Source organism: Apis florea, unplaced genomic scaffold (genome assembly GCF_048593485.1).
Source record: "Apis florea isolate Af1SG1 unplaced genomic scaffold, ASM4859348v1 contig_2201_pilon, whole genome shotgun sequence".
Classification (NCBI taxonomy): Eukaryota; Metazoa; Arthropoda; class Insecta; order Hymenoptera; family Apidae; genus Apis; species Apis florea.
In genome coordinates, this window is record NW_028256542.1 from 1,843,211 (window position 1) to 1,856,779 (window position 13,569).

Sequence of the window (13,569 nt, forward strand, 5' to 3'; positions counted from 1 at the left end):
ATGATTCAAAAGCAATTTCTTTTTTCACTCGTGATCATCACATTTTTCCTTTCCCTTTTTAAAAAATTTTATATTGAAGTAAGTGCATACGCTTGTTTATAATAAATATTATAAACAAATTCAAAACGCAGTTCTTATATATAATACATTGAAGAAAGGAGAGACTCGATATAGAGAATATTACCATTAACATATTTTGATTTTATTTTAAAGAAAATAGACGAAAAAAGATGGTTGAAAAGATTCATGTATATGTAAATATGGCGTGATCATTAATTTAAATTTTTCCTTTACAATAATTCCTTTTATATATATATATAACGAATGAACAAGTATCTATTTAAAAGAAAAGAATTATAATAACATCTCGAAACTTTTAATGATTTTTTTTTTCAGCATTTCGATAAATGAATCTGAATCAATATTCATACGCCTTCAACGAGAGTTTAATTATGGTTATTGTTCGAGGAAAAAATGAATTAAATAATCTCGTGAAAATGGCCATTGTAAAAAGTATTTCCTCCCGATTGAACGATTCGTTGTAACTTTATTCCACGACTCATTTTTCTTCTCGTAAAAGGTAATGGACACGGTCAGGATATATCGTAAGATGAATGAGAATGAAACACGTGGAGCAGTCGTATAATTTTTATTCGTTCGAGGAACTTGTATCGGTGTAATAAGGTGTCACAAATTTATAATTATTTCAGAAATATAATATTTATAGTATGTTATTACAGTGCGTATAAGAGGGAGGGAGAGAAAGAGAGAGAGAGAGAAAATCTTATTTTATTTAGAAATAAGGCAATATTAAGGTAAAGTTTTAATATCGACTTGATTAATTAATTTGAAAAAGGGAGAATTTGAAAATCGAAACGATCGAACGATGAGAAAATTCTTAGTAGTCGAATCAATTTGTTTCGGAACAACTCTTATTGAAACTCTAGTTTGCATGTAGAAGAGGATCTAACAAACTGATTCCATTGGAAATTGATTCCATTGATATGCAATATATTTAGTTCGATGAATTTAATTAGCTCGTGGCAAAGCTTCTCTCTTTCATTTTTACTGCGAATTGAATTTCATTTTGAAAAATTTCCCTTTCCCCCCATCATTTTGATTTTCCATCTTTGACACATTTTAATTAAATACATTATGTAGATATCTCAACACTTGATATTACAACATTTTGAATACACTTTGTATATTTGATATTATTTAATTTTAATTTAATTTTTAATCTATTTAAAAGAAAACTTATGAATTTAAAAAATGATGAATTTATAAAATTGAAGTGATACAGGAAGTATAAGTCATATAAGAAGTCAAATAGGAAAAAGTTTTATACTGACCTTGATCGGCAATTTTATCCGAACACGAGTTTCAAGATACGAGGCAATCGTTTGTGAAAAACTTTATAAGTTTCTAAGAAGCTTCATTCGTCTTCAATATGGAAAAGTAACACGAGCATACGTATAAGGTACCGTAAAATTATAAAAACTTTGTGTGTTTAAATATCGTGAAACGTGTTTTAATACCAGAAAAGAAAATCCCTAGAAAATTTCTTAAATCTTGGATACAAAAGTGCATAAAATTATCCTTGGTTTTCGAAGATAATTTCTCCATGATTTTTCTTTAAAAGAATATGTATAAATATTGAATTTCGTTTATTAAATATATGTAAATAAAATTTCTATTATTAAATTTCTATTATTGAATAATGAAATGTAATATTATCATTAAAATGAAAAGATAGTTTTCCATTTTAGTTATTTATTTTGAATATCTATTAAAGAGACATGTGGTCACAAAGTTTGTGTGAAAGTTTGTATATGTAGTTATCAGCAGTCTTTAATTTACATTCAAATATAGGGATGAATTTTATACGTTGCTGAAAGAACGTGCTTCGTGACCAGAAGTATTTCGTTTGCGATCTAATTTGCTCCAGTCACGTGGTACAACATGATCTCAGTTGTAAACTTTCAGTGTGAGTACAAAGTTGTTTTATTGTATTGGATTTATAAGGAATAAACTTAAATTTTTTACATTTCTTTTTCTTTAATATATAATTTTTAATGACACATGCTGGAGGATTGTGTCTTTCAGAATTGTGATATAGAAAATGATTATATATTATTGGAAACTTTGTTTTTCTGAGACAACAATCTGTTTTTTTATAATTTATCTTTATACGATCATTGTGTTATGATATAAATCGTATTATATATTTTGCAATAAATAAATATACACGTACATTTGAATAAATTATCCTTTTATTCGCGTTATCACGATGGATAATTGACTTAGATAGTAACGCATGATTATTCGTTCATTAATCTTAATTAAACTTAATTAAAATCCTATCGACATATGTGGCTATATATTAAAGAGATCACACGTCAATATGTTATTATAATACAACACTGTACAAAATCAGGAAAGTGTACGAGATACTTTCGTGCTATCGTATGGCTATTATTACTGAATTATTGGCTGGATTCAGTCGTGAATTAAGCGTAAGCATTTCATTCGACAAAAGTAAGCTGGCATTATTTAATTATTCATAGTAATGTCGCCTACAACAGCTCGACTCGACAACCTGAAATGAAATTCACAAAATTCAAAACGTTAGATAGAATAATCGTAAGATCTATGAAATTGTTAAAAATCTGCAAAATACAGATTTATAGAAATTTCATTTTTCAAAAAAAATAATATTCAACTCTTCTGATTCAGATCCGTTACTCGAAGAGAAATTAATTTAATTCAAAATTCCTAGTCAAAATTAAAAAAATATTAAAATATCCCGGAAAGAAACAAACGTTGGTTTCATATTCAAATCGAAACAAACGTTTTCGTTTTTTGTTAAAACAATTGGAGAAAGGAGAACGAGATTTCCAATATATTCCACTGTTTTCAATTTACCTGAAAATGGTTGGACACGCCGTAATAAGGGAAGATGCCACCAAGGATGTAACGATAGTAACCGTTGTGCCTAATACGATATTCACCAGCTTTGATATCCTCCGGGACCTGCCACGTAACGGTTACTTGACTCGAGCCGAGAACCATCGACATCCTTTGCCACTCGAATCTATATCGACGCGGGCCAAACGGAGGGAAAATATCGTTATTATTTGTCCGTCTGATGGTTGACCCGATATTGTTGAGCCGATCGATACTCTTATTCCCCCCCCCCCCTCCCCTCCCCTCTTTTCTCTTCTTTTTCGTGATAGAAAGTTTTTTCGATATCTCGCTTCTTTTATGATTGCTCTTTGCGTTTTTTTATATATTACAAATGTATAATTGGCGGTTTCTTTTTAAAAAAAAAAAAGCGAGTCGAGTCGAGGAATTCTTATTCTTCTATTTCATCTTTGCGTTGTTTGTTTCGCAATGAAAATTTCCTTTCGATAAATTTATAAATTTTTAAATTTCTTTCGAATTTCTTTGAATAATGCACGTACTTTGTCTCCCAATTGGCATCTGTGGCGACTGGCAACCACACCTCATCGGCGCCCAACCTCTCAATCGTCAGAAACGAGCTTTCGGTCATCAGATTGTTGCGTGGGTGGCCAGAAACCTGTTGAAAATAAGATCCAATTTACGAGAACATAAAAATCTTTTTTCCCACTCTTGAATAATAAAGATAGAAAGATCGAAGATTTGTCTGATCGATCTTCTTCAATTTGAAGAGTTCGAAAGAAATTAAAGTTTATAGAGCTGAATTCGTGGTTATTCGTGTTAAAGCATGCTGCATTTCCGCCAGATTTGCGTTTATTAGGAGCGAAACTCATCCCACGGTTAAATGGACCACGAACGACTGACCCGTCATTTTGAAGATGGTGTTCACACACTATGCTCAAATTTCATTACAGGACTTAATGTAACGTTAATGTGACGTAATAATGGCATCACAATTCGTTACATCTAACTGGGTCACGGTTGTCCTCTTCTTTTTATCCAACAATTAATTTTGCTCTTATTCCACGATAAATTAAACATTATTTATTTATTCATTGTTCGAAAGGTAACTCGTAGATAACTCGCTTTTTATCGAACTCTTATGTTTCGTTTTTTTTTTCTTGCACTCTTTCGCATTTCTCATTGATCAATTAAAAATACTCACGAATACTGCAGTGACGACATCGCCCGGCTTGGCCAATTTTTGAGGTTGTTTGATGCAGTCCCCGAAATTCTTGCCCCATATTGGAGTATCGTAGAGAACAGGTGTCACGAAAGAAACAAGAGTCTTCTTTCTCAGATCGACAGGCGTTGGCCCACTATCTACGTCCTTTTTCTGATATCGTATCGAACTTGTATTATTATCTTGTAAACTTTTATCTTTTGTTTTTTTTTTCTTCTACAATGGACTTTATTTTTTGAAACTTCACTATTTCTCTCTCTCTCTCTCTCTCTCTCTCTCTCTCTCTCTCTCTCTCTCTCTCTTGTTTGGAATTTAATAAAAAGGAAGAAACTTTGTTTCGTATACTCACGAGAATGGCAGCTGTTACGAGTTCTTGGTATTGTTTCAAGTAAATGGTTAGCGTGTGGGGGCCAAATATCGTGGATGCACCTTCGTATCTTTGGATCTGGAAAATTTCGAGAGAGGGAATATATTATAAGCAATAAGGGAGCGATAATTCATACGCTTTTCTCGTATATCCCTTCACGTAAAACCTCCTAGCTCTCTGAAGCAATAATTCAAGAAGAGATTTTTTTTTTTTTTTTTTTTTTAAAGAACAACATCGATGCAATGCAAAGGAGATGAAAGATTAGTTCTAAACGGTGAGGATGATCTACGATATTACTTGATATTCCTCCGGCGTAGTGACGTAATCGCTGTAAGTATTGCAGAGGCCTGCGACTATAACGGACGTTTCGTCGTCGGACGCATCGTTCATGACCGTTTTGATAGCCTCTCGCAATCTTCTTCCGGACATTGTTGTGAACTCCCCCGGCACACCGGCGATGACAACGTTCCCGATCAGCGCCACCTGCGTAGCCACGATTTTCGGCTGCCATTCGTATGGAAGGGTCATCTGAAATGATGGATGGGGAAATTCTTGTGAATTTATTAGAATTTATCGGTCAAAAGATTAGAAGAATGGTCAAATATATATATATATATATAAGGATTGTAACTTTTATTTTAATTTCACAAGCTATTTGAATATGGAAAAAACACTTTGATGGTGAACTTTGAGAATTGATATAAATTGTTTTTAAAAAAATGTGTCTAATTGGAAAGCATGATCGAATGATTAATTAATCAACTTGCAATTATACGAGACAGATGGAAAAAATTGAAAGAAAAAAAGTCGATGTATAATTAATATGGATAAACTTACGTGTCCAGTGGCGAGTAGAATCGGTTTGGCCCCGTGACACTTGATATCCTCGTCCGTGGGGGTTGCTAATAAGTTTCTAACCACGTTCCACATAGGATTCGCGCTGGTTGTTCCTTGTCGAAACGAGAACGAGCCCGGCCCGTCGATCGTTCCCGCCGCGAAACTGTATCCCATGGCTGGTTCACACCCACGCACCTATCCCCATAATTCGTGAATATTTCATAAATATGTGAAATTTCCCTTCCAAGAAATCCCTTCCCTTTATACGTATAAAAGCATGAAAGATTCAACGCTTTGCTACATTTATATTTAAAATTCAATCCGTATTTGGCCGTGAAAAATTGACGATTCCATTTAAAAATCACGGATCTCCTTGCGAACTCATTACTTTTTTTTTTCTTTTCAAGTAAAAATACATTCGTAAAATAAATAAAACGCGCATATCTTTAGAATTTATGCCATGCTAAATTTCTACTAAATTAAAAAACACACTTTCGAGTTTATTTTTCGTCATTATTTGCAATTCTTATTCCACCACGTTTCAAAAATCGAACAGAGATCTCGCTCACCGTCTCGGTTCTCTTCGTGGTCCCGTTGTAATATTCGGCCGTCTGTCCCACCATGTTCACGTAGCGGTGCACCACGCGGAGGGGCCCGATCACTTCCTTCACGTCCCCGTATTGCCACAAACGCTGCAATCACCAAGGGAACGGAATCGCATAGAATCGCGATACGGTCAAACAGTGTACGCAATGCGTACACGCATCCTACGCCTCGCTGCCCATCCCTCCTCTCCTCCTCCTTGCTCACCGCTTTTATCATGCTAATAACGAACCTTCGCTCGACCGCGTCACGGTTAAAGAGCATGCATACATTAATTATTCCTTTTCTTCTCCCTCTTCTTCTTCTTCTCGTTCCTTTTATTTATTTTAAGATTTTTCCTTTCTTCCTTTTTCGAAAATGTCAATTTTCGTCGATCGAAAGTGGAACGAGGCTCGTTAACGTTCTTGACATTCCAGAAAATAAAGGATCCCTTCGATTAATTGAACAATTCTTACTTTTCAACGATATAAGTAATTGAATGATTAAGGAATGCATTAATTAACCTGCAATCACGACTTTCATTTTATTTTATTCCGATTGAAAATTCTCGTCACAATCGAGACAAATTTACCATATCGCTGTTAATTGCTTCACGGAATGCGTGATTATGCATGTAAACAGTGGATGCATTCTTAATGAAGTGGGAGCAGAAGAATCGTTATGTTCACACGCGTCACAATTACATTATGCCTTCGACATTGAACCACATTTACCGTATTCTCTTCCGTTCGTCGTAGTTATCGTTTCTTGGAAGAAGAATATGAAAAAAAGAGGTGTTCCTCGACGACGATTCTCGAAGAAATTTCACTTGAATCAAAGTGATATTGGACGAAGCGTGTACGAAAGCAATGAGTGTCTTCCACTCAAAGAAGAGTAAAAAAAAAAAAAAAAAAGGATGAATCCAATGGAATTAACAGATATAAACCTTCGATCAACTGCAAATATTATCGAATATAATTTGAACAAATGGATTAATTTCGAAGCTAAACATTTCGAATCAATACTTATATTATACTTAAATCGCTCGACCGTAAAAATCCGAAAATTCGTGGTCCACTCGATTTCCACTTGGGCGTATCTCTGTGTGAGAAGATATGAAACGGTGATTCACGAGCTCGTGGAAAGAAAGAGAAAAAGAGGAGGAAGGGAGCGTCGTCCTTGCGAGCGTGAATCGTGCGCGATTCGTAAAGTGGAAGGGTGTGGCGTTTTCTGGGAAGGATCGCACAGGATCACCACGCGATCTGACCTCGTTCGATCCCCAGTTTCCCACTGCTCCCGTGCGATCTCGAGACTCGTTTTCGATTTGCGCAGCGAGCTCTACTCGGCACGATTTATAGTACAACAAATTTTCGTGTTTTGTTTACGCGCAAAAGTAAGATCACACGCGTAATATCGATATCTAGATCGATAACATTTTTTTATTTCGCATTATAAGATCGGTAAGAATCGGATAAATTATTTTAAGGTGTTTTCGAGCGAGGAAATTTTTCATCATCCGCGTTCCAATTTCAAATTTCAACACCTTCGTAATCCCCTGTCCACCGTCGAATTAATGTGGTGGAGAAGAATAATGGAGTTGATAGGAAATGGAACTGGCACGCTTGTCCTATCCATGAGTCGAGCTGCTTGTATTAAACAACGAGCTATTACCAGATATTATTTTGTTTAATTCCACTTTCTCAATAGATGTAAATATATTTAAATTACAACTTTCTAAGTTAAATTAAATTTCCAAATAAAGAAGCCTCAACCTCCACAATCCAACCTCTCCCCTTAAAAATCGTAGAAAGTCTTGAAAAAGTTCAAATCGAATTAAAATCTATTTTCTTCGAAATTCCATATATATATAATAATTTGCAAAATATACAGATCTCTTCGATTTGACCCGGATTATCCAATCGACACCCCCACGGCGTGTTAACTTATCCCGTTCCGTTGTGCAACTCGCACGATTCGGGCGTTGTCGAGCCACGATGGGACACGCGAAAGGAGAGGCAGGGAGGAGAGGAGAAAAAGAAAAAATGGAACGAACAGAGGTGGCATACGGTGGTCCATGTGTTGTTTACACGTTCCTGTTCCCACGTTTGTTGAGACAAGACTTTGCAATCGTCTGCTATCTCGCCTCATTATACCGGTTATCTCGAATCTCTACAGGCACGATTCTGCTTCCGCGGATGAAAATTCGCGGGAAGGTTCAGGGATTTTTCATCCGCGGCTCGATAATAGTCGACGGATACATGATGGTGTTCCGTTCCTCGGAAGAAATTTTTGTTCGATAAAAATTTGTTCATTTCCAAGGTTAATTGGATATGATCATTTTATAAATTTGCAGTTCCTTTTCAAGGGAATAAGAAATATTGAAATTGGTTGGAAACGAGGCTCCATTCACGTTTTTTTACATTCGAAGATACGAATCTTCGAACAACAAATAATTCTTTGTGAGTCATTGACTGGAATTTCTTCATCCGCCTTAATCGCGAATCACGACAAGGAATAATATCCTATTGTTAAGACGATATTGCGCGGCAAGTATGAAAAGAAAAAGGGAAAAGGGAGGGGAAAAGGAAAAATGGAAAGCGACGAATTCGTGTAAAATTTCGATTTCCTCGAACTTTCTCAAAATTATCATATCTTCAAATTGAATTTACGAATCATCCGGAAGTTGCATATAAGTTGGTATATAATTTGGCGTTGCAAAATCGAATTATCGAGCCGCTTGTTTCCAGATCCAGTTTTTTATTTGCACAACTCTGTGGCCCTCTTTCGCCATCCGCCCGCGTAATCTTTCAATTAACTTTTAATTAGGTGTGAACCGTGCGTAACCAGTTTTGAAATTTTTCTTTTCGAAATATCCAATATACTTGATTTAAAAATCTCACAACCCAAAAATTCCCCGAAGAATATTATTCCCATATGCAAAAATTCGAGACTCCTCCTTAATTCTTCATCGTTGAAAAGGAAGAAAAAAAGGCAGTTTCCTCCTAAGTTACGACACGGTTATTCAACCGAACAAGTTTCACTCTCGTTCGCCCCGGAACACGCGGCATGAAATCGAAACGTGGCCGTGTTAACCATTCCAAGTTCCGCTCCATCGTCCTACTGTTCCAGAATGACAAAACGCATCCGATTTCGTCGAAGAAACTTTTCCTTCTTATCGTATTACCGTTTTGCAAAATTGCCTTCCTCCTTTTCGTATTTGGTGTGGCGTTTTATCGAACCCATTCGAAGCTTTTCCTGTGTCTATCATTTTAACATCTTATTTACTTCGATCCATTTAACGTGTGATGCAGTTATAATCTTTGAACGGAGTTGGAGCTGTTCTCTATGATGAAAACGAAACTTTTTTATTATCAAGGGATAATAAATTTTAGAAATAAATCTCGATAAAATATAAGTACAATTTTTTGAATTTTCATCGAATTTCGGAATCTTCGAAAAATGACTCGTCAAAGATCGAATGTTTCGTTCGTTAAAAATTGTGACAGCAAAAATTGCAGCGATCGATTTGATTGGAATCGGTCGAAGGCAGCAAGGTTTAGCTTCTGGTAAATGGTGGACGCATCGGGGTGTGCCAAGGATACTCCAAGACATTTTCTTCCCAACGACTCGTGTGGAGTTCTCACACGATTGTATTGAAATGCCGCTCGTAAACAATGAGTTGCGTAATCGTATCCAATTGACGGAGCCGCGACACGAGGAGAGCAAAGAAGAGGAAGCAATGAAGGAGAACCTTTGGATCACGAGGTCTCTCGACTCGAGCAAATATGTAATCTAGATAAGATAAAATATTGATATACACGTTGGATATGGAAAAATCCTCTTCGCAAAATTTTCATCGATCAATATAATTCGAAACGATTGGAAAAATGAGAAACGAGAATTTTCTTTCAATGTGATATAAAATTTTCTGTGAAAAGTGATTCTTCGGCAACGAAGTTCGCAAGATTATTACGCTTGTTAGGTTAGGTTAGGTTAACCGTCGAATGGAAACTTTTGGGCGCCATTGTATACTAACTTCCGGTAAATTACCGGTCCTTCACGCATGATATCCTTCCCCTTATGCATGCCATGAATATGCGTTGAATATTGCATGAATATCGATCGTACGCTTTATATACCAATTATTAATTATTGATTGAATATTGATTTCATTTAGAAACAGTAAATTCAAGAATAATTTCGCCAAGTATTTATATTTATATTTAGAAAACAAGACGGAAAATTCTCTGCAAATTGTAAGATTGATCCACGACGCATACAAATTCCACGAATAAAAATCACTACTTTCAAGCACTGACTGCTATAAGAATCGAGTCTAGTCCCGAATCGAAGAAAAAGAAACGGGAGGAAAAGTTTTCAAGGAAGCGTGGATATCGTCCCAGAAATCGTTCCAAAGCCGGAAATTGGCCGCGAAAAGCGGTTACGATCGAGCCGTGGGAGCGCACGATGTTTTTTCCCTGCCATTTCGAATTCGCCCGCCATGCATTAAACGCGACGAACGTTGTTCGAACAACGCGTGACGGAGCATTGGCTGCCGCCTCTCGCATCGGAATTACGGTCACGAGCCAACCTTTCACGGTTTCACGGCTGTTAGAATCGTAACGGACGAGTTCTGGGCCTCTTCCAGCTTCGAGACGATCGAGAGACTCCCCTTTGGAATCGGAAGAAGGGAAACAACGCATGTAACTGCTTTCACTTCTCTTCGTTGCGCGACAAATAATAGAACGGGGGGGGGGGGAATATTAATTTAATTTGATCGAATTTAATCTGCGAAAATATTTAGAAATAAATATCGTCGTTCGGAGATATCGTTGGATGAATATTTTCACTCGAATCGATAGAGCGAAGACTGTCAGATTTGAATTTACCGCGCTTTCTGGAAATCTAACCTTATCGTGTGTTATATTCGCGTGTAGATTGTTTATTCGAAGAATAAAATAAAATAAAATAAATAAAATTTGAAATAATTGAACCGTTTTGATTGCAGATTCTTGATTCTTTTATTGTTAAAAAATTGTTGAAACCGATCCTGCAAATAATTAGCTTATGAAATTTCATCTTTTAATTGAGATTATACGTGTCTTTTCGTTCATACATGTTTAATTGAATAGTCGACATTTTGTTTTCTAAAATACAATTAACACTAACATAATAAGAAATATAAATTCGAAATGTAAATTTGAAAGTTTAGAAATTCAAGAAAAAGACACGCGCGCACACACATACATAAAAAAAACGAAAGGAACAACTCGATTTATTCAACTTAAAAAAAAAAAAAAAAAAAAAATTGAACGATCCGACTACTTTATTTTAATTGAGTTTTAATTACTTTTTTTAAAATGCCAAAAATTAACGACACCTCCTTTATTTGTTTAATCTTAACTATCGAATAATGGATTTTCGAAAGTTTAGATCCCATTTTTAAAAAACTAAGATTAGAGAATCTTGATGTATTGAATGGACCTTCTTCCCAAGAGTGAAGAAAGGCGTGCTTGTCGCGATGTTTATGATTACAAAAGGCGTTAAAAGAATGCCTTTTCGGATTCGTCGTTCATAGAATGGCACTCAGTAACACGTACTCCACTTTAATGACCCTTTCACGCAGCCCGACCATGGACATTATCTTCTACTTTAACTCCATTTTAAAAGAAAAAAAGAAAGAGAAATCGAATCTTTGAAGAATTATGAATCTAATGGATCTCGAACGTTTGGCAACCGCGACTGTGTTACCCAATAAATAAAATGTAAGTGTTCATTTTCATCAAATCCACGTTTTCCCCCCTTTTTTTTTCTTTTCTTTTCAAGGATACAGTTGTGAAAAAAACTAGAACTTTATGTAAGCGAACTTTATCGTTTGCTTAGAAATTCGAATAAATTGTGTAAGAAACATATCTACTTATTCTTTATTATTATTATTATTATTATTTTTGGTGGTGAAATTGTTGAACGAATATCTTCTTTTGTCAGGAGAGAATATAATTTAAAATGTAATTCAGAGATTTGCAGAATTTTGAAATCAATCGAATCGAAGCTCGAAGATTTAAAGTTTAAAAAATTTTGAGCTCTAACGTAATTAAAATTCTTATTCAATCGAAAAACGTTCAAAATTCAAATACGTAGGGAAACTCGAACGAAACTTTCCTTCCAAATTTTTGCATGCGAAACACAAAGAGGCGAGAATTAAATTTTAATAAAATTTAAAATCACGTTTGGAAAAAATCCCGCTCAAGAATTTAAATTAAAATTAAAATTCGAGATTTAATCATTAGAAAAATTAAAATTCCAGATTTTTCCACGGACGGGCAAATTTACGTTCGTTAAAATTGTTCCATAATTCGGTCAGAGGTTTCCACATCCTCGCCGTATCCTCTCATTGTCACAGGCCGAGCTCCTTCCTTTTTTTTTCGAATTGTCCATGACTCATCCGAAATATTTGAATTAATTCAAAATGGACGCAAGGGTGGAATCTTTATGCCAATTTCACGAGAAGGATGCTAACGAGATTGATCCTAATCTTCGTAAAACCACCGAAATTTTTTTATCTTAAATCCTTCGCGAATCGCGACACGGTGAATGCCAACGTTTTTACTCGCATTTTGAATCGCAATGCGACTTGTTTCGTTAGTTTCGAAACGTAAAGATAATCGTAAAGAATCGTGCTGGTGTTTCAAACTTTATCAAATTTATCAAATATTTTTCCAATATTATATACATACATTCGCAATACAAAAATGATATAATCTTGTAAATTAAGTTAATTTAACTTCTCATCCATTTTTTTGAATATAATAATTTATTACTTTTCAATTATTCCTTTCTTTTTTTTAATCCCAAGCAAGAACACTGAAGGTAATAAAGAAATGATAATAACATCATCTCTACGCATAGACGCCTGAAAATTTGACGAATCTTCCTTTTAAGAAAAAAGAAAGCAAGAAGGGATTAACGTAATCGGTTTATTCTTCGAGCAACGTTACGAAAATCCCGTTTGGATGCCATTATTCGGCGAATACATAGAGAAATCACCAATAAAACTCTTTTCCTCATAACATTCACCGAGCGAGTAGTCGTGAGCGCTCGTAAAAAAAAAAAAAAAAAAAAAAAAAAAAAGAAGAAGAAGAAAGAAAAAAGAAAAAGGACAGAAGGAAATTTCTCTTTTTTCTCGATAGCTGGAAACGTCGATGCCGATGCTTTTCCCCGCATCCTTCGCTCTTGACCGACATTTACGATGGCAATAAACGAGCGAAATCGCCGCTTTGCATAACGCCGAACACACGATTTCCGCGATTACGGACCCGTGCCGCTTAATGGGCAAGCGCTATTCGTTCGGGTAGACAAACGAGCTCCGCGTTGGATACTCTCTCGTTGCATCACTCGTGACCTCGCCAAGGATCGCCGCCTTCTCCGCGGGGGAGAAGAATACGTGCTCGCCTCGAGATTTTTAGAATTTCTGAAAAATTTCTTCAAATTTCCACGCGCGATGGAAAGACCGATCCTTGGAAAGTACATTTCCAGGTGTGCGATTTTTTTTTTTTCACAGTGATCCGATTGAGCAAAGCGTTCGCACTTGGAGGAGGCAAAATTGCGTAAAGTTCGCACACGAGCGAGTGGAACACGG

The 13,569-nt window shown here is 35.6% G+C and overlaps 1 protein-coding gene across 6 annotated transcripts in view; it reads right to left on the minus strand.

Moving 5' to 3' along the window:
* Positions 1-2,255: 2,255 nt before the first annotated feature.
* CDase (neutral ceramidase) overlaps positions 2,256-13,569 on the minus strand; it is a 101,466-nt gene continuing 90,152 nt past the window's right edge. For 5 of the 6 annotated variants that reach the window (XM_086917261.1, XM_086917263.1, XM_003691427.3 and 2 more), the window contains 8 exons: positions 5,918-6,040; positions 5,349-5,543; positions 4,809-5,039; positions 4,494-4,589; positions 4,127-4,297; positions 3,465-3,580; positions 2,926-3,094; positions 2,256-2,599 (listed from right to left, as the gene is read on the minus strand). In XM_086917261.1, coding sequence (XP_086773387.1) covers positions 2,558-2,599; positions 2,926-3,094; positions 3,465-3,580; positions 4,127-4,297; positions 4,494-4,589; positions 4,809-5,039; positions 5,349-5,543; positions 5,918-6,040 — 1,143 coding nt within the window. In that variant the 3' untranslated portion in view covers positions 2,256-2,557. The remainder of the gene's footprint in view (positions 2,600-2,925; positions 3,095-3,464; positions 3,581-4,126; positions 4,298-4,493; positions 4,590-4,808; positions 5,040-5,348; positions 5,544-5,917; positions 6,041-13,569) is intronic. The other variant, XM_086917264.1, reaches the window with a different exon arrangement.